Raw genomic sequence first — 27,640 nt, 5'->3', positions numbered from 1 at the left:
CCTGCACACTAGGAAATTATTTGGCAGTAACATCATGGAAAAAACTCCATTTCCACATGTGAGCTTTACATGAATGTATAAATATTCTGCTGAAAGCTCTTAGTTTTAATGGATCAAATAGTAGCTTTCTGACATATCTACATTAGAGTTATTTTCTAAGCCAAATCATGTCATTTGGCAATAGGTTTTAAATGTCTGATAATACATTCATTTGCATATATTTCTTTTAATCATCTACTAAAAAATGCTACTTTGTTATTAATACATGTTTTGTTTCAGTTAGAAATTTGTTTCATCTGGGTTCACCTGTAAATAGCAGAGGCTGGATAAGATCCTGTGTCATAACTGACCCTCACTCTACCTCGGTACAGCTCTACTGCTATATGATCTTTGTCGCCTTTGTAGAGCAGGATCCCACTGTCTTCATCTGTGGCAATCTAGTTAAAAGAAAGAAACACTTATAAAGAACTAAAAAAAAATTAAATCAGAATACCGTATTAAGTGAATCTCTGAATTTAAGTGACTCTCTGAATTTACTGCCATAGTCTACTACTTCACTATGAAATTGTTCCTTGAAGGACAACCTGAAAAAATTCTTTCTCTTCCTATCAATAAGGCTATCTACTTCAATATGAATATAGAGTTATTCCAGTGACTATTCTAGATTTTTAGCTCAAACTGTGGAAAGCTCTTCAAGTGAGCCAATGACAACTGGCTAATTTTCCACACCATGAAAAGTCATTTGCACTCTTTTCGAGACCAGAATATGTGACACAAGCAATCTTACCTGTAGAGTGATATTGGTTTGGGGGCGTATCTTAGCTGAAGGGATTTGTAAATAGGATTCTTTGTTGACAAAGTTTATACTGATCAGCTTTTCACATTTCTCGCCCTGGTAGCCTGATAAACACTGACAGATCGGTTCACTCTCTTTTATGATACACTGGGCTCCATTTTGGCATTCATAATTATCACAAGGGCTGGTGCGAGGTAGAACCATTGGTGGTGAAAACTCACAAAACAAGCCACTAAATGCAAAAGGAAAAAAATCAGTATTTAAGAAAAAAAGTAACCTTCATATAAGACATACATGTTTGTACTGTCTTTAGGTGTTTCTCACCTGTATCCTTCTGGGCAAATACATGTATATCCATTAACTGCATCAGTACACTGCGCTCCATTTTTACATTTGTTGTCCTGGCAGTCATCAAAGTCAATATCACAATGCTCGCCTACGTATCCAGGTGTGCAATCACATCTGTGAAACAGGAAAGCAAGTGGGATAGTGCAGTGCCTTTTAACAATACAGCGTGCTTATGACAAAATTAAGGAAATCCTGAACTGTTTAAATCTCAAGAAAAAAATGCATTACTGTGACTCTGTGTGCAAAGACTATGTAGATTAATCATTACGTTATCTGGGGAATCTACATATGTAATGAATACAGGTTTGCTAGTTACACATGCTTACTCATCTGCCATTATATTGAAGAATTGTGGTTTAAATCTTGAGAGCCGTCATGAATAGTTTTGACAGTTCTTGGAATTTACGAGTAATGCAGAACATTATAGGATGTTGTAAGTGGTTGCAAACACTAAAAAATAATCAACATGCTTAGCTGCTGAAACTGAGACAAATAATCTAAGGGTTATATTATATGGATGGATATTTTCTTTGTCAACTGAACAGCTATGGATGGACCAATGCTCCATTTACACAGTGTAGATGTGTAAATTTTCCCCCTTGAAGTTCCACCAGTCTGATTTACTATAAATAGCTCCATGGTTAGTGAACTAACAGAAGTCTCAAAACACAACCTCTGCCGTCCCCAAGCCCCCACTGAAGTAGAAACAGCATATCCTCAAGACAGTATGTAATTTCCCGTCCCCCCCATAACACTCATTGTTAATTCTCATGGCATTTCTTCAGGGAATTATCATATATTAGACTGAGCAAATGCCAAGAACTCTGTGAAAAATTAATGGAAAAGACTACAAATGCATGTATTCACATGAATATTTTTTTTAAATTAAGATGTATGTAATTGATTTCATTAGATCTTGTGATTCCCTCCTTGGTGTTGTTTCTTTTAGTATCTAGAATTTGCTCTAAAGTGCCAAGAGTGAAATTAAATAGCTGTGCAACTTTAAATTAAGTACTTCAATCAAATGTCTGAATTTTATTTAACATATACGAGTAAGAAAAGTAAAAGAAGAATATAAAGCACTCTATTAAAGAGCTGACTAAGTGAAATACATGCTTGAAGCTACTGCATGTGCTATTTTCTGATTTAAAATCTCAGAAAGTAACACAGAAGATTAATGATTTAGGTAGTAATGTGTAAGATGCCAGACTAGGTTTACTGAAGTGACATGAGGAAAATAAACATAACACACAACATTTTAAATCTAACAAGTTTTCTATTTTCCAGCTGAAAACTATCAACTTCATGTTCATTTGAATATTTATATATTTGAGCATTTTTGCCATATTTTAAATAAAAAGTAATGCCTTCTCTGTATCTTCTGTCACCAGGGCACCCACCCCATTCATCAGTGGGCCTACATTGCCTCTGGTAATAAATAATAAATAATCTGATTTTAGCACAAAAGCATACTGTGCCTAAAACTGGTGCTTATGACAAAAACTGAAAGCTGCAGGTTTCCTGACCTAATGCCTATTAAAAACACTTTAAATTGTGCATACTAATTAATGATGATAAGGATATGGTGTAATTAAAGATTAGTTTTCCTGGGGATGGACTTCTTTAGTTTATAACTTTCAGTGTGCCTTCCTAATAATCTCTTTCACAATTCTCAGAAAGCACTATAATTATTCCACTTCAATTAAATGCAATTATTTTCCTACTGTCCAAGCTACTAAAAGGGTTTTGCATGGACTGTCACATAGACTAACGGCTTTACTCTGCGTTCCTATTTAAAATCTGACTGGGATTAGAACTGTTAAAGATCGGTAAAATTCATTAAAACACATTTAAGATAATACTGCAGATCTACGTGAAAATAATGGCCTATTCTGCTGTAATGCTTGATTACAAAAATTTTGAGAACAGAACTTGCTTCCACTAAAACAAAAAGAAGTTAAGCAGTATTAAAAAAAAATAGAAATTTAGACTAAGTGGGACTGCAACAGTATTTTAGACTTACTTGTATCCTTTGGGTGTCAAGATACATTTTGAGTCATGCTGGCAAGGATTCAGGTTTTGAGCACAGAAATCTAGTTTCTCCTCACAGAGCTCACCTGAAATATAATGCATGCTTTCAATTCAGTCAAAATATCACCATGACCTGAAAATAGCTGTTTTAATTTTAAAAGTAACTGCTACAAGTTTGTTACACTGAAAAATGTATACTTCATGATATAATAAATACAACCTTTATAATAAATACTAATAAATATTAATACTGAAATGATAATTAATACTTATCTTTCTGATAACCCCTTTATTAAAAAAAAAACAAAAACAAAAACAAAACCACAACACACAGTTCAATGTTATATTTATATCCACGGATATAAATGATAATTTTGTAAAAAAAATATTTTTTCACTTACAATATTTATTTAGCTATGCCATATGCAAAACACTACTGATTGAGTCTCTTCTTACCAAGACAAACAAGCCATCAATATGCATTTATCTTATTTATTTCTAAACACATTACACACAAATACCCAGATTTACACTGTAAGTGCAAATTCCCTAAAAAAACCCCTTGTTAATATCACTGCATGCCAGTACAACTCCAATTATCCCCAAGTGAAAACTTGCTTGCTACTTTTTCTTAAATATGACTCTCCAATTTTTGCATTTGTTAATATAACATAAGTATCTATAATCTGTTCTGTGAAAAAAAAAAATCTGTCAAATGTCTACCCTTCCCTCCTGCTAGAAGCCTAGGCTCTGATTTCCAACATGGGCTGTAAAATCTAAAAAATATTTTATTACTAAAATATGATTTCATTTGCAACTTTGACAAGTAAAAACTTACAGGTGTGTATACAGATCAACAATGTCTTGTTCCTTGACTAAATAATCAGAAGATACCATGAAGAGTGCACTCACAAAGTTAATCACTGGGATAGATATACTTATTCCAGCATCCATTTGAAGAATATTTGTATAATCAACAGGCATAAACCCGGTGCCTAAGGGACTCACAGTTCTATCGGGCCCTGAAACTATGGAAGGAGTAGGGTTGCCCCTTGTCATTTATCAAGCAATAAAAGATGACCTAATGAGGCAAAAGTAGAAGGGTACACCAAAACAAGGAAGGAAACAGCAGAAGATAGCAGTGGATGAGCAGATACTTCCTCAGGTCAAGTTGAACTTTCCTTCAAAGAGACATATATTTGGTAACCTTCAGTTTTACTAATCTGAGTGTGGTAGCGGCCTGAAGCATAGTTAGCTGAAGAATTGGTATCTGCTGAGGGCAGCCTGAGATTAAAATAGTATATAATGGCTTCACCTCTTTCCTGTAACTGTTAACACAGTACAGAGGATAAGGACAGCGCCATCATGAATATGATACCGGGAAAGAAGGACAGACCATTTAGGGACACAATTTGGGTGGAATAATGAACAGGTATTTTGCGAAAAGGGAGACAGGCATAGGATAATAACACTGTAATGGAGATTTTGGAGACGGTATATGAATGAGGATATCTTCCAGAATACATGTGTGTATGTGTATCAGCTCATCAGCTTCTACCATCATTAAGCAATAAGTTTTCTGATGTTTTACACTGCTCCTTGCCAAGTGCCTAGCTCCACACAGAAGCTGCCTTCTTGCTTACATAGGCTTCTCTGGAATTGCAGAAGTACACACCATAATAAACTGGAAGCAACAGCAGAAGTTTAAAGGTCTATTTGTCTCTTTGGGTTTTTTTGTGTGTGGTGGTGGTCTTGTTGTTTCTTGGGGTTTTTCAGTTTTGTTTTTGTTGGTTTGTTGTTGTTTTTTTTCAGGTTCATTCCAGAGAAATTTGTCCTTTCCATAGTGTTTAAAACTACATATCATGAATATGAATACTGACTACCCAGGATTTGAGACATTAATTGCAGGACTTATCTCTTAGGGTATGTAGAACTTATGTCAAATGATGGACAAATAAAAAGAAAACTTAGAAGAGCTGAGGAACATTAAAGCAAGGCTAGGGAAGAAGGCAAAACTGGACCAGAGTCAAAGATGGTTATGCTGGGTAAAACACATCTAAAACATGTATGCTAAGTGGGATAACACATGGGACCTTTACATATTCAAAAATCAGAGGAGAAGTCAAAACTAGCTAGACAAGTATTTTACAGCAATCCAAAAGATCCAGACTGGTGTACAAATCCCTACAAATCCAAATAAAGCTTTGAGTTAACATGAGAAAATGGCCTTCAAGCACAGGCTACTGAAACCTCAGGAAAACTGTCAGTGACTTAGTCAATATATGTAGGAAACTGAATGAAGATTAAATGCAGGCCACTGAAGATGGCTAATAGAAAGGATAGATTTTAATTCTATCCTCAAAGCCTCTTCAAACTCTCAATGGACTTATTAGTCTGAAAATGTGCAACTGTTATGACTAGGTCAATGCACACAGAATCCTGAAATACCATGGATTCTTTGCATCCCACGATATATAAAACAAAAAGTAGATCCCTTTTTCTTTCCAAAGCGTTTTGTTCAAACAAATACATATATAAGAGGAAGTCATTCTTCACATAGCATTTAGTCAGTTTGCAGAACTTCTTATAATAGACAAAATCTGTTCAAAGGCTAGTAACACTTAAGAGTGAGATATAAATATGGGTACAGAGAATTCAGATTTTCAAGAACATGGAGTGGAATAAGCAAAAATCACTTTTAACCTAGTTTATAGACATTACTGGGGCTTAGAAATGTGTAACTGTGCCTACATATATGTGTATATACTCACATATATACACACATACACCCATGCAAATATCTTATTATGGCATATATTCTATATTAAATTACATGCAGTACTGCAAAATATATGAGACACCAATTGCAAGTAACAAAAATATGGCTGTTCAGTACTTACAAGACTTGCACATAATGACCTCTAAACATTCCCAAGATTATTAAGTCTAACAGCATATCAGAGACTTTCAGAAAGTGACATATTGAGCCTATCTTTCAAGCAGGGATGGAAGTTTACTGTCTCTAGTTAGAATCACAGTAAAAGTTCAGTGGAGAAGCTCCAAAATACCTAAAAAAGGCAAATTCGGACAGGCACAATAGAAGCAAGCAATCTGACCGTTGCTATCAACTTTACTGAACTGGGATTAATTTCACTAAAGGATAATCACTGGGCCACATCTTAGATTATTATTGGTACAGATGTGTGGAATTTCTTGTGGCAAACAGATTTACTGAGCAGTGTCTAAGCCTGCCTATTTTTTAATCTCCTCACCCACCCTCAACAGGTACTTATAAAATACATGATTTCTTAGTTAGAGTACACCACATTTTAGTTGTCATAAGCTGATGGCCCGAATATCTTCTGAACTACACTGAACAGTGAACCACCATTAAAAGCTCAGAGGCACTTGAAAAGTCTTTACTCCAAAGTCATAGCTGTGAATCCTGCAAAGAGACTGAGGGTAAAACTCGAATTTTAGGTTCAAAACAGGCTAGCAGTTTTGAAAAATTACCACTTCAGATCATGAAATCAATGTTACACTACCAGGCCTACTGCAGCCAAATGGCTTGCAAACATCATCAAGCATTTTTGAGAATATGGTAAGAATTTGATCTGGCTACTCTGTAGAAAAGTACACAGACTGAAAACGAAGAGAAACAATAATTCAAAAACCCACTTGTCTTTAGAAGACAAGACTTTTTGTGCTGTGACAGCATAAAAGGAAGGAAAGTTTCTCCTTGCATTTACAAATAGTATGCACTGTGAAGTAAGTCAGAATCACATAAATGGAGGGAGCTTTCAGTTAAACAGCCTGTTAGCAGCTAGCCTAGGGAAGGAAACGGGAATGAATGAAAGGACATGGTAAACATGGTGGTCCATGTAGTAAAATAATAATGTAAAAAATCCTATGAACAAAAAAGTCAGTTTTACATAAGTACAAACTTTCATCATAATGGAAATGTATGGAAATTCAAGGAACCTTGACACCACTGTGTGTGTACATCCTTTATTCATCTAATAATATTGTAACTGAGACTTCTGCAAGAGTTTGGCAAAGTAATTGTTTTGAAAGATGGGAACATTTGCATATGTAGCAAAATCTGCGACAGACTAGTTTGTTTAAAAATAAGCAGTGGATAAAATCACAAAAATCCTATGAAAATCTTCCAAAGTTTAATTCGAATCAGCAGTAACCCTTTTCATAAGACATCTTGCTTAATTAAGCTGGGGAATCTGGATTCTGGTATGGAGTAGCACTGCAACCAGTGGAACTCTGAGTGGTCAGCACAGTCTGAATGAGGTCAAGACTGGAATATTTACTGAGATTTTGCAGCTGGATAGAGAGGATGATGCAGACTAAAACCAGCCAGACAACACTATAAAATACTGATAATGAATTGTAATCCTTGTTTAACTCACCAAAGTTAAAAGTTTGCTAGATTCATAGGTCAGTTTGTGTTTCCTCTGTGTTATGTTAACACACTCTTACAACTTGATGAGTCAAGTAACTGACTTGACCAAGAGTCAAGTCTTACTTGACTTCTAAATCACAGAAAAACTTAAATCTGAATTTATCAATATATAAAGACATGTAATACAAGAAATAATGAGGAACAATGCAATAAGGGGAAAAAGGATTTACATCATTGTTATTTTGAATAATTGGGCAATAAATTCGAAACACAGTCAAATAAAGCAGTGTCAGCCACTGTATTTCTGAATGAAGAGGAGAGCACTAACAGAAATGATCATGGGATACTGAATATAACAGCACAATGCTAACTACAGGCAAGCTTACTGAAGAAACAAGCTTAAAATCACTAGTGTATTAGAAAAGCTGAGTATGACGTTAGAATAAAACCTAGAGATAGAATGCAAAAGAAAGAATGGGCAGTTTTAATTACCAAAATTAGGTTTTTGCTAGAAGACTTATTCACTGTTCGAAAGCTAAAATAACAAATATATATTACAGACTTACTGGTAATTGCTAGAATAGCAGGATTTTATATGTGTACACATATGTCTGTTCCAGTCTCTGAGCTTGGTTGTGCTATATTGTGAGTCAACTTCTGCAGTATTTGTGTTTTATCAATTAGGTATTATTATCTGAGTCTTTGACTGGAGGTCTCCGTTTCATTACTTCTGACTCAAACAGCCAACAGTGTAGGAGTGGTTGGAAAATGTCAGTGTCATTTAACAAACTATATACAGAAAAGTACTGCATTTTTATGAAGTCTTGAGTTTGATGAACAGTAGACAACATAAATTATTTAAAGTCTTGAGCTCATTATTGAGAAAAGAGAAATAAAAATATCTACTATCTGTGGGATATAGTTGCTTACAATTTAAAAAAGTTCACAGTCACAGCAGGATGCAGTTTAGAATCACAAATCTGAACATTTTGTTGTAATTTAATTTTTAAGTAAAATCCTGTATCTGATTCATTGCTGTACTGTTCCTATCTTTCACTATTGCTTAACTCTGGTCATCTAGGCACCGTGTTTGTGGATCTCAATAGAAGATGGGGCTTATTTAGTTTAACATTTTAAGTTGTTTTACATATGTTGTTTGACAACAACAAAGAAATAGTTAACTAAGGCAGGTAAACTTTGAAACAATTAAGGAGAACAAAAGGATAGATCATAGACCAGAATCAGTAATGGCAGTGATCAAACAGTAGCAAGTAGCTCAGCTTGCCAAGGATATAATGTACATTCCCCCTTTATGAAAAAGCAGTAATATTACTTTAATACTCAAGCTTTTAATATAGAATACTCTTTTGAAGTATATTAAGCTAGATGAAACACAAAATTTTACAATGAGTGATGAAAAGCAAAAGTAGCAAAGGTTTCTCTTTATTCTAAAACGCTGTAACACTTATGTGCAGTTCTTAACAAGAATGAGGATTATGATCCTGATTTAATGAAATAATTAAACTTTTTATCAAGTTTGATATGGCATTATTTACATTTGATTACTTGCATGCTTACGTTTTAGACAGGTACTTATTTGATTACCAAGTGAATTGAAAGTAGTAACTCAAATCCTTTATTGTAGTAGCAAGAAGTTCATGTAATGATGTTTCGAAACGAATTAAAATATATATCTGTGTTTTGGGCTTGACTAAACTGAGATGATTACTTAAAACTATCCTTTATTTTCTGCCCCCTACTACTGTCACAATTCAAATGATGTCTGGCATGGTAAAACTGAAACTTATAGAACTTTAATAATTTTCATATTCAGCTGACAAGCTAATACAAGTATGTATCATATACACATCTGCTTAATTTTGGTGCTGAAGTTAGTTCACATCCCTGAGGTTTTGATAATTTGTTTGTGAGAAATTTGTTTTTGATATAATCAGTCATTTTTATATGTTAGAGTTCACACTTGTGTAACACATTTACACATACTACAGTTCTGCTTAGGATTCACTGCCTTTCTACCTTTAATTACATTTAAAGACATTTAAACTATCAGCAAGGCTAACTATAGACAGCAGTTGTTTCAACCTGAAATGGTGACCTGAGTCTCTTCATAGTAGCATCTTCCCTTTACAATCTATCTGAAAAGCTGTTTTTCATGAACATAGAAATTAAGTTTTTCGTTTAGTTTCTGGAAGTAAATACTAAAATTCTGTAATTTATGCCACTGGAAATCAATGACAAAGAAAAATATTATCTATGAGTCACAGATGTTGAACTAGTTATTGTAATCTGCTTGGGTTTTTTGTTTGTTTGTTTGGGGTTTTGTTTGTTTGTTTTTTGGTTTGGTTTTTTTTTTAATTTAAAACAACACAGAACTCAACTTTTATATTTATTTATACTGAGCTTGCACTTTTTCTAGTGACAAGCACTCCTTTATAAAATCAACCAGTTTCATACTGGGGTAGCAACAGAACAATGTAGGAAAAAATAAATTAGGAAGTGACAAGGGGAAAGAAAAACAAAAGGCTATCTCTGCTGTCTAGATAAGTAATTAAAAAACACAAATACTGCAACACGTCTAAACAGAATACAGCTTTAAGCATGGAACACTTGTGGGTGGTGCCACTTTCTGGAAATGTTTTGTTCTCTCCATCAGTTACAGAGAGAATTTAGGTTCTGAGTTTAAGTTGTAAGAATTATTCATCAGATCTCTAAATTAACCAACATATATGGTACAATTGCAGCCTTGCTCAACATGCTATTTCATGGATAATGAAAATATTTTTATTACTAGTGAAGTATTATATTGCTTTATATAGACTGCACAATATATTTATCAAATTACTTTAATGGCAAATACACAAGATGATTCACTAGCTTTTAGAACTAAGTAACTTCATAAATATGCTGTCATGATAATGTTAGATCTCAGATTGTACAGATGATCATATTACACAGGTTTATCTCTGTTAGTGAGATAGATGTTAGGCAGAAACTTAAAAAAAATAAAAATTACAAATGTCCAAAGTTAGTGTCATAAATCCCTACGCTATTGCCTTTCTTGTGCCATAGCCTCAGCTTAATACATTCATTTCAGATTCTATCAATATTTGCAGCAAAAAAAGGCCACAGAAATGATGAGCAAGATGACTGACATGTTATACTCCAGCATATTTTCTAGTACCATAATTTAATAAAGAAATTAAAGCAAAACAGTGCTATAAAACAGAGAATACATTAGAATGAAACCAAGGTATGTCTTTAAGGTGATGAGAATAAAGATTTCAGAAGATCACCATGTAAGATTTTGTTAGTCCTATCAGTGGCTGCATAAATTTTTAATAGTTCTGAAAAAAAGACAACAAAGGTACCATTAAAGTACTGCACAGCAATCTGCATCTTCAGTGACATTCTTCTGACAAGTATTCACAGTAATTGCCAAGTGCCTAGTTTGAGGATTTGCAGTGAACTTTCTATATTATATCTATATACGATTTATTTGATCATTTGTAAGATCTGAAATCCATGCACCTTTAGAGAAAGTGAGAAACCAAAGTAAGTGAAAATAGGCATAAAAGACAACTGACCTTTTTCCACTTCATTCAGATTAGCAGCTTGCAGTGACAAAGACAGAAGAGACAAGAGACTTTTTACATTGTAATACAACAGCATAGCACATTAAGCTAATGCACAACTATAGCAGCAGAGAGGTTGATATAGCAAAATGAAGCAAGCTTCAGTCTCTCACCTAAAGCAGAGCAAAACAAACAGAAAAGGTAAGAAGTACATGCCACTGGTGGCATAAGAAAGGTTTTACTTCTGGATCAGTTAGATCTGTGATCTAATGACTGATGATAATGAGCAAGAGAAATGATCATCTGCAATCTATAGAATGTACATAAAATGACCTGAAGTTTACCAGATTGTGGTTAAAATAAAGGAGATGATAATGTTAAGAGAGTAGTGAGGTTAAAGAGTGCAGGACATAGTGAGATATTTTAAATGTTTTATTTCTCAAGGTTTCATCAGACACTCCGAGCGTCTGCTGATTCCATTTGCTTACTGTTTTTTTCAGAGTTACAATCTGTGATCTTAAGAAAGCTCATAGTATAGTGCAAATACCATTCTTTGTCTTCCCACCTGTAACTGTGGAAGTAACTGTAAAACTTAACTGAGGCAGAGAAAAATGGATTCCTGATTCTTAAGGAACAAATAATAAGCTTTTTAAAGTTCGTTTTTAAATCAGCACTGAGAGAACTGTCAATTCTCAAAGGATAGTTAGAAAGTCAAAAAGTGACTGATTATGCACTGCAACATTCTTTGCAACATTTTCGTAGGTTTTGTATGTATTTGCAGAGTTAATTTGAGATTCTAACAAGCCCTGCACATAAAAATAAAACTTTAAAGAAGAATTATTTATATTTCATACCAGCAGGTTTCAGCTGATTTCTTCCTTATACTGTGCTACTGAATTGTAAAGCATATTTGCAGACAACCATTCACTCAGAAAAATATTCTGGGCTGTGCGCTTCCACATGCAGTACATATATGCTGTGACATCTTGAACACAGACAATGTGAAGTATTGCCAAAAGAGAACAGGACAAGCCTACGGTGGTATTTTCCTGGTATAGATACTGTCCCAGTCTCCAGCAACTTACAGCTCAGGGACTTTCTGAGCTAAAGATAGATCATGAACTCCAAAATCTTTTTACCTGCTGAATATATAAGCCTGTGTTCCTGATCGTTAACCTACTTTTGCCCAGCTAGAACATGAATTCGTTCAGTGAAAAGTACCTTTCATAAAAAACCCCACATTAGTAATATGCATATCTGATTTTAACCTGTTAGAACAGATACAAAATCCAAATGCTTACAAAGTTTCTCATGAAAATCACTGTAGCCATACTGGACAGGCATTCTATTACTTTTCTTTCAAATCAGGCTATAGACTAGACAAAAAAAAAATCCTATAATTAATTTGTTTTCTTTATTGCTTTATATTCTGAACACTATCATTTCTAGATCCCGATGATTATTAAATAATCCTGAATATTATTAAATTATTATGCAAGATCAAGAATGACAGATGTGAAGACTTCTCAACTAGCTCAATGTTTTATATTTTCTTTCTGCAGTAAATCTCAAAAATTACTTAAGATGTCACACATTGTGTCCTATCCTCTCATGCTATGTAAGACAGATAGCATTACTGTAGAAATCTGTACTGTACCCTGAACTAAGCTGAACTTTGGTACAATTTTTCCCCAACTTATCTATATAATGAGTTTAAGCTCCAGTATTATGTGTTTTAAAAAATACATGTGTCTTTGGTTTTGGTAAGGTTTTGAAAACAATCTAATGAGATAGTATAAATTCTCAATTTCTTGGGTTTTTTGTTTGTTTGGTTGGTTTGGTTTGGTTTGGTTTTTTTTAATAGAACAGCTAAACTTACTAAGAAGATTGTTTTGATTTATTTTAGAGCTGGTGAGAGGATACCTACTCACATGACCTACCGACTTCAGTAGGCATTGCATCTGTAAAAGCAAATCCCTTCTTCTGAAAGAATTACAGTTACCAAACAAAAACACTTGCAATGTAAACTCATAGCATTTTCCTTTTAGAATTATGTACAATTATGAATCAAATGTTTAAAATACACTTGCTTTTATTTTGACTGAAGAAGCACAACTGAAGTATATCAAAAATTTCACCAATGTTTACGCTTTCCTATTTGTTCTAACCATATAGATGTATAAAGAAAAGCTACAATTGCCGTTTCAATTGTAAATGCAAAATGTACTTTTCAATTACAATACTACAGAAATGCAACAAGCATACTTAATCAAAGTTTTAGGCCAGCACATATAAACAAGTCTCCGTATCCACTCCATGGATATTTAATACAAAACAGTCCTTCCCATGGCAAATTGTGAATACAGGAAGCTATTGACTCTAGCAGTTAAATGCAACTAGACCAATGTCAAAAATGAAGAAACAAAAGACACAGGTGAAAACACCTGCAAAGCTGCAGAGGAGCAATGCAGTTGCGAATGAATTGTCTGCTATTAGATATCTGAAACGTCTTAGCATGAAGACACTGAACAGGAATACTGGACTGATGTGACTGTTTGCTTTCTTCCTGCCTACTCAGTAGAATATCTGAAACTTGCGGAAGCTTGACTCACATATAGCTGAAAGAGCAAACACCTGTCTTTACTGATGTTGTTACCAGTTATTTGTTTCTACAGCTTGAATTGTCAATTGCTCTTAGGTATTAAGGTATCAGTACTTGGCAAAACAGTATCCTAAGCAGAAAATTATGTCTGTTCTCCCAGATGTGGACTATCCACTTATTAAATATCTTATTCTGGCTACTTATACTTTTGATCTGTATTGCTGTAGCTACTGTAGCTTATTCTTTCTGGCGAAAATTCTGCCAAACATTTACACAGCACAAGTACTAGATGAATACATATATTGGATTACGAAGTTGTATTTCTTCACGGTGGGTTTACAAGATTTAAATACTGATTTTAAATTTGAACATCCTAAAACATTCAAGCAATAGAATCGGTTGTAGAACTAGCGATGGAAATACCTTAGATTAAAAAGGAGTTAGCTGTGTTTCAATAATGAAACTAAGTCAGTAGTTCACCTCTCCTTCCAGTTTTCCAGAGCTCAGATTTGATTGACTGTGTAAAGTAAAGATATTGGATAACTGAGTAGAGTTATTTCCCCAGTTATCGTGGATTTTACATTTCTTTTTTATGCATTTCAAATTAAGGTTCTGAGAATTTAGTGTTCTGCTTGTGAACAACTAGCTGATGGAAGATAGATCTGTTTAGTTAGAAAAACTACAAAACAGATCAATGTTAACAACAGATCTTATTTTTTATACCCCAGTGTTGCTGGTCTAACTGTCCTCCACTCCCACAGAGATGATGACAGAGCAAGAGACTCTTGGTCTCAAAGAAAGGGGAATGCTTTGGCCTGACTGCTAACTGACAGAAACAAACAGATATTTTCTAATGATTTCTGGTTTTTTAGTACTAGAAGAGAAAGCATTGCATTCTGTATTAATGTTTCTAACAGAGGGCAGGACATCATACAGGGATGCCAAATCCAGTTCCCTACTGGCACAGACAGATCCTTTTCTGCCCTGTTAGCAACATGAGGTATACAGGATAAAAGGATAATATTTTTCAGATTTCTACAGCTACAGAAATCCTTCACTGAGGTGTCTGGGTTAGGTAAACAGTAGAGAGAGACCCATTTTGAATGATCTTTTAAATATCAAAAGGCTGTAATTTCAAAACTAACAAAGGAATTAATGAGTGGGCATTAAGTTTACTTTTGTCTGTAAACCCTGTAGGAGAAAAATATGGAGGGAAACCTGGCTTTAAGTCAATTGTAGAGTAACTACTGATTCACCTAAAAAATGAAAAATATTGCTGTTCTGCTAGGAGTTCTTGAACTGCCTGTACTTTCTCCTATACTCCTACCTGTATATTCAGGTGGACAAAGGCAAGTATAGTTATTAATTCCATCCACACAAGTAGAATTATTTTCACAATCATTGTCTTCACAGTCATCAACATTTATTTCACAGTTTTCACCTTCAAATCCATCTGCACAAGTGCACCTGTAATACAGAAAACAAAATTAACCACAGGGACATTTACGCTGGGGAGACCAGACAAGTAGTTCTGGAATTAATAGGTACAATAATTCATAATCACTATCTCATAAAAGAACATGGTTGATATAATGTAAAAAAAAGGACAATAAATGTTAGCAAAATATTTTACATAATTTAAATTACAAAAAAAATCTCCTAAATTCATGCCTTAATTTATAATTTAAGGAGCTTCTTAAATTAAATCACCGAACACTACTTTTGAAAAACCTTTTACCTTTGTACTATAGAATTAGATTGTATTTCTTATGGAAAATGATCCTTTTTATATCCTTAAAGTTAAATACATGGAAAAGATTTTGAAATCAGGGATTAGTATGTAATAACAGTATTCCATTAACATTCAGTTAAATGCACCAATATAAAGTTCTGTTTAACATTCCAGCCATGATATATGGATTAATATATGAAAACAAAGCCTGTATAAACTCTTCAAAGCACTATTTTTTTATTTTTGCTTTTAGATTCATTTATACAAAACAAACAAAACAAAATATATAGTAAATGTAAAAGATCAAATGGTTGATCTTTTGATGACTACACACACATTTACATGTAATATGCACTATCTATAATTTCTGCAGCTTTCATTTTGAGATTACTTTGATTTTCAAGATATGCAGTGTTTAAACAAAGGAAAAAAGTCAAATTCAGAGACGTGACTATGTCACTTTAAATTGTAGAGGCATAGTATTAATGTATACACTTAATTTTTAATAGAAAACTACTTAATCTTTGGGCAGAATTTGGATTTAAGAATAAGAATAATGTCATAATGAATTGCAAGATAATGAATGGTATCTTTTTGAAGTGTCATTTCTAACAGGCTTGAGATGTAGATTATTAAGTGACTAATAATTTCATGTAAGAATGCTAGAGAACTTTATTTCATAATTCATGAAGTACATCTGGAGTAATTGTACTGTGTGATTAAATAACTGAAGATTAAAAATGCTCACAGCATGTTTGTCTGCTGGCATAGTGAGTTTCAAATGAATCATTAATTTTCTGTTTCACTGGGATTTACATTTTATCATTTATATGCTGTCTGTTGTAGTAATACACAGGACAACAAATGAATTGTGAGATTTTTTTCAGCAGGGATCTAGCTAGCTATTAATTAGCATAATGGAGTCAATACTATGTTGTCTTGACCTGATATGCCTCAACTAATCACCATCATTTGTTATTGTTTTTAACAGCCTCAAACTTTAGAAGCTTTCCAAGGATGGCAACGTGTTCTGAAAACTTCAGAAGCACTGAAAATCTGCTTTTGTGGTGCACTTACCAGCAAACACACAGAACCCAAAGATTAAGACCAAAACTATTTCAGCATATAACACTCAGTATTACAATTAAAACCAACCTACCAGAAACCATCTTTTTCTCCTTCTTTCAAATTACAAGTTCCGCCATGGTGGCATGGGTTACTAATACAAGCATGAATGGGAATATCACAGTCTTGACCCTATGCAGGGAACAATAATTATAATTTAAGAAGAAAATACAGACACTAGTGGAAGGGAGAGAAATAAAACTTAAAGGTTGGTAAGGAGGAGTTTACATTTCAGTAATTTTTTTCCTCTCCATTCAGTACCTACCTTGAAACCATATGGGCAAGTACATCTATAGAAGTCAACTGGATCATTGTTGCAGGTTCCATCATTTTTACATGGATTTGATAAACAGGGGTTACACTTAGCAAGAATATTAACATCCACAGGCCCTTAAAAATACAAATTGAATAGTCAGAGGCAAACAACTATTAAATTATATTTGACAGGATATATCTGCCACATTGCTTTAAATTTTAAAATGAAATTTATTATAACTTGTGCTGTTTCTATATGAATGAAATGCTGGACTGCCTTTAAGTGTTTTGACATGTTGAAATAAATTTTGGGTTGGATTTTTGGTTTAATTATCACTTTTTTTTGTTTTGTTTAAAAAGAAGCTGACCCCAAAGTGATTCCCATATCACCATTCTTTGAAATCTGTACAGTTCTGATCCATGATAACTACCTTCCCTTAGTATTAGCAAAATGAAGAATACAGTTTCAGGTTTTCTCACTTTAGAGGGTAAAAATTGCCTATGAAAAAAAGGGATATACAAATTTGCAATCCTTCCCTTGATGATGTTGCTGACAACACTATCTTAAATGTATTTTTATTTACTTTTTACCTCCAAGATCAGAGATAGCAAAATGATCCAGTAAAATTACTTGTAAATTGGTTGAACATCTATGAACTGTAACATAAATAGCATTGTCCAAGCTATCTCACTGTGATAGTTCCATATTTAACCTCGCTCCTCATGGAATCAGCTACAGTTCTGTGCATTACTGCATTAGTTGAGCCCACAAATAATGCAAACTATACCATGAATCTGTGTGTAAATCAGGGCTGCAATCCATGCTTGCAGTCTAGGTTCTTATATGAATGATTATAGTCACAGAATTCAGAAATGAGTATTGACAAAGTCTTGTTTCAGAAACCAGACTTGGAGTTTGGCATACATAAATCATATCCCTATTACATAAATACTTCTTAAGATTTTTTTTTTGCTGTTGTTTTTTAAATTTTTATACAGTCTTCTGATGGTGAAATTTCCAGTTAGGAACCACCTTTTTGTATTTCCCTTTGGTCAAACAACCAAAGGAATCACTGGTTAGTTGTCAGGAATTAGAAATCACCTGCATTTAAATAACGGCTAATTTTCATACACTTTGTAATAGAAAAAAGTTTGATTACTGTGAGAAAACAGGAGACTTGGCCAAATTTGTATTATGAGAACAAACATACATTCTCCATTATATCCAGCTCTATTGCCTGATGAGACTACTGCCTCCAGCTTGATTTCAGATTTCATCTATTAAAAAGCTCTTCAGTTACCCATAGATAATTTGTACATTTTAAGGAATAACCAGTAATTTCTTCTTGACACAAACCACAAACTTCTGAGGCCGACTGGTAGAACTGCCTGATTGCTTCATAACAGGTTGCACTCAAAATTAGCCAGACTGCAAAGTTTTGCAATCTAACAGGGCACTTTTACTGAGATATTGGGGATGGGGGCTTGTTTTTGGTTTTGTCTTTTTCTTTTTAAACTTAGATTTCTTAACTGCCTTTACTTATTTTTCTTTGCAAAATTAATCACAGATAAGTCATTGTAAAGGAGCTGGCATGGAAGGAAGCCATGTAAATATAAGGATTCAGTACGGGTGTTGGACAGGGAGAGCCTGACTTTTTTTTGGTGTTTTTTTTTTTTTAAATCTGCAGTTGTTTGTATTATTCTGTGACACAGCTTGCAAGCAAATCCAAAGAGATGAACACAGTAGTCTGTGATAAAATGCTTATTGCCAAAGCTACAATCTATATGGATCATTGCTGTCTTCATTACCTTATTTTGAAAGAGATCTACATCTGATTAAAGTTTCTGTTGGGCCAGCAAACAGCAGAAGTAGAAGAGTTGAAACAAACACCATAGAATTAACAACTAGAAAGTCCTGCCTGTGTACTCTAGACTATTGCTGATTATTACTAGAGTACATTAAGATAATAAAATAAGGCACATACTAAAAAAAATACCAAACTGTAACACTGTGCTATAGCCTGGAAGTTCATGCTTCCTTGCCTCAACTGTTTATTCTGAACATCATCTCCTCTTTTCTACTTCTTATGCAATATAATGGTAATTATTTGGCATGGATTAAAAAACATTCAGTAACTAAAGTTATTTACCTAAAAGGATTAGCAAACTAAATTTCATTTCTGAAACAGAGACAGAAAATGTGAACTTAACTCTCAACAAGATAGTAAACAAGACTGTCTCTGATTTTGTGCTGTGTTTATTTCAAACTATTATATATATATATATATATAATGTTATACCCAATAACAATTCACATTTTATCATTCTTCAGCTGTAAGATTAAAAAATTGAAAGGTTTCAGGTATTTTTACTGAAGTCTAATGGAAAGGCAGTTCTAGAACCTATTTTCATTTGCACTATACCGTCCTTTTCCTCTTTCTGCTTGCATGTGTTAAAAATATGAAAAAGTATTGGGTTCATAACCTATTGCTTAGTAGTCATGTATATTCTTGAATAAGCCCTAACTAGAAAAAAATCCTTAAAATAAAATAAAAAATAAGAAGTGATCTTTTGTAAACAGTGACATAGCTATTTAAAGAAAAACATGTCACAAATCCTCTCAAAATCAGCTTCTAGAGAAACCTGTTGCAAGAAAATTTTTAAGCTCTGACTTGTTATTACTCGTGAACTCCTATTCTCTCTTGCATATGGCCTCAAAATCAGTATCTACACTGAGTCACTTACAGTAAACCTGCTAATGAAATCACTAATTTTACTACAAAGCAGTGGAAACAATAATTTTGGTTAGAAAATTTTCTCACCTCAAACCAAGAGTTTTAAAACAACAAATCTGTTCATATAATATGTTAAATGATGTATCATGAGGAGTCGGTTGTAAATTGATCAAAGGGGAAAAACAAACAGTAACATGCGTGTCTGAGGGAAGAAGTGTGCTTGAGGTACACAAAGGAAGGTCAGAAGGTCCGTTCTTAATCAGAGCACCCATTCCAGATCTACTTCTAACCTTACCTGGTATCAGAAACCCACAAGGCCCTGGAATCTCTAGAAGCAGGGCATGGATAGTAAAGGGGTAAAAGATTGACAATCTGTTAGTGGCCACATAAAAAAGAAAAAAACACCCATAAACCTAGAAAAATAACTGGAAGAAGAAAATACTGAGGGATGATTCCTAGAGTAAAAGAATTCATAAAATTAGAATAAGGTACAGTGATTTTATGAAGCTTTACAACTGAGAAGAGACTTCATTTTAAAATGCTCATTTTCACTGGGAACTATTCATTATGCAAGTAAAATTCAAGCACCCATTTCACTTCCAATTGAATCCAGATATACTAATAAGAAGGAATTACACACTATTCTTTTCCTGTAAATAGACTTACAGTAGCAGACCATCAGCGGGTATACCTGAAAACAGTCCTCTCACTTGTAGCATAAAATTTTGGTTCTAATGGGAATATAGCCTCTTCCTAATTTCTAATCAGCAGTTCATTTGTAAGAAGATAAAATTACTTATCTTTCAGTAACAGACACACTATCTTACAGGGCCATCTTGCCATTGAAAAGCTGCTGATATGCAATCTGTAATTATGAGCATCTCCATAGGACAGTGTCCGGAAAACTATTTTCACTCAAAGGTATCTGTAATACCAGATCTCCACTCTTGGAAGTGAAACAAATACAGCTCTCACCCTGCATGATAATATAAAGGGTATTTTCTGATGGGCAAGAGGGAGCAAGATGTACTTTCTGGATTGTCTAACGGAAACACAACAATGATTGTAGGCAGGGATGATATAGTTATTAAAATTGACAGAGCTGGAAAATAACCAAAGAAGTCCTTCGCATCCCTGCAAATATTCTTTCACTTATACCCCTACAACAGTGTGTAATAAGAGTGTATCCACAATAGTCGTCAGTGGATGCCTGTAGAGAAAACACTCAGATTGGCCAGTAAATGACCTATCTAAAATCAGACTAAGGGACTTTGCAAAAGATGAGTATCATATGCAATGAACGTTGGCATGATCTTAGAGATGTACTGTTGAAAAACTGCAAGAAGGATTTGGAGAGACATTTCATTGGCATCACACACAACAAAATGGGTTTCAATGGTTTTTGTTTACAAAAAAAGTTTTTTGACAGGAAGCCTAAGGAGAGAAGACTACATAGGATGCAGTAAAGAACAAGTTTGAATGAGACAGACTCTGACAAATTCCCATCACTTTTTAAAGGAAGAAATTACAAAGGGATTAAGCTCACCTTTGAAGATATATTAACAGATGAATAAATCAAAATAGCTTAAAGATTACCTAGACTGTAAGAATAAGTTACTTCTACAGGACTTAAGATGTCTCAGAAATAACTATAAGCTTAGTAGCAGCTTACAAGTATAAGCACACATAAATTTTGTTCTGATTTTTTTTATTGGGGGTTGGGGGTTTATTTGTTTTTTAGTCTTTGGTTTTTTTCCCAATTGGGGATTTCAATGTTTCTAAATCAGGACCATGGGAAATGAAATATAGCAGAAGTATTCTGTGCTTTCAAAATACTTAAGAAGGAAGAAATTGATGGAATAGAGTAAGATTAAACAATAAAATAAACCAAGTTCTCTCTCACATATGAGTAAAAAATGTACTTCTTAAACAAAAAAATAGTAAGCATCAAAAAAGGAAGTTAGGAATTAACAGACAATAATATAAGTTGTGATATAGACGCCAGCAACATTGGTACCAACATGGACAACATGGGGATAAATGCTCTAGGTCCAAACCCTAAGAAAACTCCCCATATAACAACATTTTAGAATGAGACCTCTACAGAAGTAATCACATCCCTTTATCTATTTTTTTTTTAGTAATGCTTTCTTCTTAAATATCTGAGAAATGTAATTAACAACAACAAAAAAGAAATAATCTGATGCAATTACGTAATACCTTGTAAACTTATGTAAAGATTATGTAAAATAAAGGATTAAGTGAAAACTATTTACAGTTTTTACAGTAGACAGTCTGAAGGAAAATGACATTCTTTGGCTAAGGGAAGAGTAGATGTTTAAATTGTAGTTCATGACTGAGACAGTACCAAGTACCTATGTACATCTGTGTACTGAGGAATACTGTATTGCAAGTCCAAAGACTTTTTTCTCCATCTACTGTTTGGAAAGAAATGGGCATTGAAGTCTTTAAAATGAGTAAAGTTCCTAAATGGAATCAATGTCTACATTCCTCAGTATGAGGAGGAATGATGACACGGCTGAGTGAAGATGCTATAAAAAATGTATTTAGTGCTCTTATTTCACAGCTCAACTATTAGTAAAAATTCAAAACTGACACTTCAAAGAGAAAAAAAACAACAGTACCTTGGCAAGTAAATTTTTTAGAAGGAGTTGTCAGAAGAAGTTTATCTGCCATTTCTCCAGGACCAGCACAACGTGCAATACCGGGTTCTTTGTATTCGGATTTCACCCAGTCAGATAACCACTGCATGTTACAATCACAATAAAGAGGATTTGCTCCAATAGCCCTATGGAAAACAGATGAGCAAAAAGGGAACAAAGTTTTAAATGGGTGCTTTTAAAAACAGAACCCAGAAAGCAGGTTGGTATAAAAACCTTCAAACTGCAAACCTGACCTCCCTCCACCAAACTGACCCTAGGAGGATGAAGTATCTAGATTTGGGTTCTAAATCAAGAAGTGACAGTTTAAGCAATAAACTTTGTCCAGAAACCTAGCTGCTCTTAACTGTATTACGTGTGACTTTTGGAGAGCTAATACTAACCAGCTCTGTTTCACCATCGGTATGTAATGGCCAAGATCAGCTGCACCAGCAGAAGGAAACTGATACTGGGAAATTAAGTTAGCAAGAATAAAGTATTTGTTCCGAAGCAGTCAAGGAAACCCCACAGAGTTCCACCCTGATATTTTCCCTTTTCAGTTTATGGCTCCCAGGCTGGTACAAACCATCTGTTTCTAAGTTTCCAAATTTGATTCAATTATTTCCTCTTTAGAGCTCTCCCACTGAACTCACAGCTATGTGCAGAATTCTGTAAGAAGTGTCTGCTGCTTAGGTAAATAAAACTACATTATCCTAGCTTTGTGGTAGTTACATAAGAATTGCCCTGTTACAACAGCAAATCCATTTCTTGAAATAAATCTGATTTTTAATTAAAAAACAATTTAGCTTGAGATTTTCAGAATTAATTTATGTAAAGGCTTTTTAAATGTCTCTTTTCTCTGCTAGAAACTATAAATAAGCTCAAAACTCCGAGAGCAATGATATATTGTGTAGTTAATTTGGAGGAAAGAAGCATTGTGCTATTCTATAAAGATGTTCTCATATTCCTTTTAAGAAATACAATAATCATAGAACTTTCAACAGATAATATTGACATATGCACACACTGTCAAATGACAGTACCAGAACATCCTCCTTCCACAGATGATTCGCTACTTTTTTTTTGGATTGTTCCACAACTTTGGGTCTCCTAGAGATACAGGAAAATCTTTGGTAACAAAGGCGGTAGAAATTACCATCACTGAAACAGTCTTTTCTGCCATATTGAGCAGGAAGCCCCCTCTTTCTTATTGCTATATACTTTCAGCTGAACACAATAAATTATATATATTTGTTCAGTCAGTCAGGCTTAAGTCAGAGCAGTAACAAAAATCAGGCTAGTGACAGGGAACTTCCCATGCAAGGAGAAATACCTGGAATGTGTCTACTCCATATTTGCATGAGTGAACATCAGTCTGAACTGAGATAACACAATTGCTCTGCTAAAATCAGAATAACTGGTAGCCATTAAGACAAAAATAACAGCAACAACAATCAAATCTGTGTTTTACTGATATTTCATGTAGATAAGCTAGTTTAATAGTAGCATTTAAATGAATTAGCAATGACTTAAAGCTTAATCAGTATCATCAGATTTCTGAGAAATCGCAAATTAAATTTAAATGTCCAATACTGAACTAGAAGCAGATAATTAAGTTTTTAACAACAGCAGCTCTTCAGAAACATGTGAAACAAATATGCCTAAAGGCACTAGTCAACTTACTCCTCAATTTAAGATTTAATAACAATCCACAAACACAACTAGGTTTAAAGATAGGTGACTTCCTCTAATCTAGGTTCCCACTGAAAATTAAAAACAGGAAAAGTATTGCCTCAAATGATGTTCTGAAATCAGATGTCATGTATTTAATGTCAATTTAACAGACACTGACATAGAATAATTTATGGCACTTTGGAGGTCATCTATTCTCACCTCCTGCACAAAGCAAGGCTCACTTCAAAATCAGAGCAGAGTTACTCATGGCTGTGACCAGCTGCACTCTGAAAATCTCCAGGGATGGAGATTATTCTGCTTCTTTGAGCAACCTGTTGCAAAGCTGAACCAACCTCACAGTGAAGAACTTTTCAAGTTCAATTAAACTTCCGTTGTTGCAGCTTCTGACTGTTGACTCTTATTCTTCACTGTGCACCTCTGAGAAAAATCTGTCTTTATCATTGCTGTAATCCCCTTACAGGCTTCAAGACTCTTAGGTCCCTCCTTGGCATCTCCTTCTCCAGCCTAAATAACACCAGTTCCTTTAACCTCTCCCCACAGCTCATATGATCCAGCCAACTCCCCACCTTGCTCACCCCTATCCCGGTTTTCCTCTGGTTCATACACATGTGCTTTGAACTGGAGAAACTGAACACATATTCCAGGTGTGGCCTTAGGAGGGCCAAGCTATCACACGAGGGAGTGACCACTATCCTCAATCACTTGGCTGCTTGCTTTCTATTTCCAGGGTGCATTTAGCCTTCATAGCCATAATGGCACAAGGCAGACACATTCAATTTGTTGCCCACCAGGAGGCTGAGGACTTCTCTGTGAAGCTGCTAGCTCTCTGGCCAGACCCCAGCCTGCACTGACGCATGAGCTTGTTCCAGAGCAGGCCTTTGCATTCTGTCTTTGTTCAATTATGTGAAATTTGTTAGAAGTAATGTAAAAAATAGCTATCATATGAATACTCACAGGTGTGATAATGCTGAAAGATCATTAAAAGCTCCTTCAGGAACAACAGAAATATCATTGCCATGTAAAGACCTTAAAAAGAAAATAAACAGAATAACACATATGCATAAAAATCAGCAGGTTAACTTTGCAAATTTCATCTTTGATAAACGGTTTTAAAAGTTTTCAACTTTTCACATTTTTTTTCTTCTAGGTCCTCAGTGTTTCCAGCTTTTTTTTTTTTAAGCTATAACTGGCAGCCTACTCATCACTTGATTTTTTTCATCCTGAATTTTCACAAGAAATCTTAATAATAAGTTTGGTAAAAGTAGGCACACTTCTGCAAAGTATTGATTGGATTTAGGGGAAGCAGAAGAGTTGTTATTTCTGACTTTTTATGAAATTCCCATTAATTCTGGTTTTTTTTTTTAACCTTTCATGGATTAATGGAAAATACAGGCATCCACTGCTCATTAAAGTAAGTATTAAGGTTGTTGCCTTATTAAGGTCAATACAGATCAATTAAACATCAATAAGCATCAATAGTGTTGTATTTCCTGTAGCAAACTTGCACAAAAATATCTTTCCTTTTCTATAAATTCATTCAGTTACATGTATCACTAACACATCTAGACTTCTGGTTCTTGAAATTATCCGTATTTATGTAAAATAACTGAAGTCATGTGAGCACACTTAAATAATGCCATAGTTGAGACATTTAATCCAATTAAGCTATTAAATGGTTATAAACTACTCAAATGGAGGCAAAAAGTGCATGTTCTGCTGGGTACTTCTGAGAAAGAATTTTTGCAGCTTTGTGAGTTTTCTGTCTTAATGACAAACCGAAGCTCTAAACCAGACTGACTGTTTTCTATTTCCCTTTGTCTCTTTTTGTGTTCTTTCAACCACGTTTTTTCCAGTGGAAAAATGGAAAGTTTTATTGGAACCAAAAAGTAATTTTACTGATTTTTCAATAGTTAACCATGGTGTAATGATTTTGGAAATACTCCCTTATTAAATGAAACAACTAAGAAATAATTCCTTATTTGAATAAAAATATTCAAAATTCAACTGCAAACTCCCCTCATATAAACTACAGAATTTATCCATATTGCTTTTTTGTTAGACTTTCGTGCTTATAACAAGGAAGAACATAACACAGAAAAGAAACACAGCCAAAATCAAAAAGTAGAAAAGAAAAAAAGTGTATATCTGTTTATACAATGTTGTCCAGGGTCATATAACTTCTTGAGCAGCATTTTGAGAGTATACTTCCCCAGAATGAAGCCAATTAGATTCTTAAGGTTACATAATTATCACTTCTCAATTACTTGATAGGTTTTAAAATCCAGTAACTTTCTACAGATTTGCTATCTGCTGTACATAAATAAAAATTCTGGAAAATAGCAATGGTTAAAAAAAATAATACTTACAACAACCTAAGTGATTTCAACCCATCAAAAGTCCGTGCAGGGATACACCTCAGGCGGTTGTAACTAAGAATTCTGAAAATATATAAAATGCCATCAGTAAGTATATCAGCCATTCAGTAAACAATGCAGAGCATGACCAAAACCAGCTTTTGCACACATTGCTAGTTAGGAAACAAGTTATTTTACAGCCTCCACAACAAGCAAGCTTTAAAATCAACTAAATGCCCTTTCTTTCCAAGACAAAAATAAACCCCACTGTAATGCTTGCAAAGAGTCATTGTTACATATTTAAACTTACAAGGTGAGCAGCTGAGTCATGTTGCTGAAGCTCTGATTAGAAAGCGTGCTGATTCTGTTGTTACTTAAATCTCTATAAAAAATAAATTCAGAAATTCAGACCTTAAAATGACTACCCCAGTCCTGAAACAATGTAAGCTAAACTGACAGACACATTATTTTTATTAGTAGAAGTAGTATCATCACTGGTATCAATCCTTAAAGCAGCACATATTTTTATTTTCCCATGCGATATAGAAGCCCAGCAAGTGCTTAGCTCAATGAAAGAAAAGCATTTTCATTTCAACACAGATGAAAAAGCAGTGCAATGCATTCTTATACAACAGCAATGTCCATCATGCTACTGAGTTAATAATGCAATCCTACATGAACCCAAGTATAGCAATTAAAGTGATGCTTTAAAGTGGAAATCATTCTAGTCATGTCCTTAATGACACCTGGGGAAATATCATCTAATACTCTATTTAACACTTATGTGCTGAAGACATCAAAGCCCAGAACTATTATTAGTAAGAATACTATCTAAGATTTATAGAGAAAGCCTTAACATCTTTCTTGTTGTTCAATATTCTAATAAATAAAATCTTAAGCATAAGTATGATGGAAGCTGGAGTGGTTTGCTGGTAGCTTCAAAGATAGCAGCTTCAAAGAAGCTTTGAAGAAGCTATATTAAATGTGAATGCTGCTTGTTCTTTATTCACATATTGTGCTTTAGTTTTCATTTTATGTTGACTATTTTACTATTGTTTACTGTATTTTGTGGTGAAATACAGCATTTGTTTCTTAAGAGTACTGTTGAACATGAATTTTCATGAAAGCATGTAAGACAATTGTATCATAATAATAAACAATTTTCTTTGTTAATCTGGAACTCAGGAGACTCTTACGTAATCCCTTGTTTGGCCACACAAGAACTATGCACAGTGTTTGGTTTTCCAAACGTAGCTGAGGAACATGCTCATCTTCATAACAGCAGTATAAGGATACATTC

General features: G+C 34.1%; 1 protein-coding gene across 1 annotated transcript in view; it reads right to left on the bottom strand.

Moving 5' to 3' along the window:
- Window positions 1-306: 306 nt before the first annotated feature.
- Window positions 307-27,640, bottom strand: part of SLIT2 (slit homolog 2 (Drosophila)) — a gene marked incomplete at both ends in the record, with an annotated part of 88,135 nt that continues 60,801 nt past the window's right edge. The window contains 11 exons of the mRNA XM_010191394.1: window positions 307-437; window positions 788-1,028; window positions 1,121-1,258; window positions 3,168-3,261; window positions 15,112-15,251; window positions 16,676-16,773; window positions 16,907-17,031; window positions 22,277-22,440; window positions 24,941-25,012; window positions 26,353-26,424; window positions 26,651-26,722. Coding sequence (XP_010189696.1) covers window positions 307-437; window positions 788-1,028; window positions 1,121-1,258; window positions 3,168-3,261; window positions 15,112-15,251; window positions 16,676-16,773; window positions 16,907-17,031; window positions 22,277-22,440; window positions 24,941-25,012; window positions 26,353-26,424; window positions 26,651-26,722 — 1,347 coding nt within the window. The remainder of the gene's footprint in view (window positions 438-787; window positions 1,029-1,120; window positions 1,259-3,167; window positions 3,262-15,111; window positions 15,252-16,675; window positions 16,774-16,906; window positions 17,032-22,276; window positions 22,441-24,940; window positions 25,013-26,352; window positions 26,425-26,650; window positions 26,723-27,640) is intronic.

This window comes from Mesitornis unicolor, unplaced genomic scaffold, assembly GCF_000695765.1.
Source record: "Mesitornis unicolor isolate BGI_N332 unplaced genomic scaffold, ASM69576v1 scaffold16379, whole genome shotgun sequence".
Classification (NCBI taxonomy): Eukaryota; Metazoa; Chordata; class Aves; order Mesitornithiformes; family Mesitornithidae; genus Mesitornis; species Mesitornis unicolor.
Note: the sequence above shows the minus strand (reverse complement) of the source record. Positions and strands in the feature narration are given on the sequence as shown.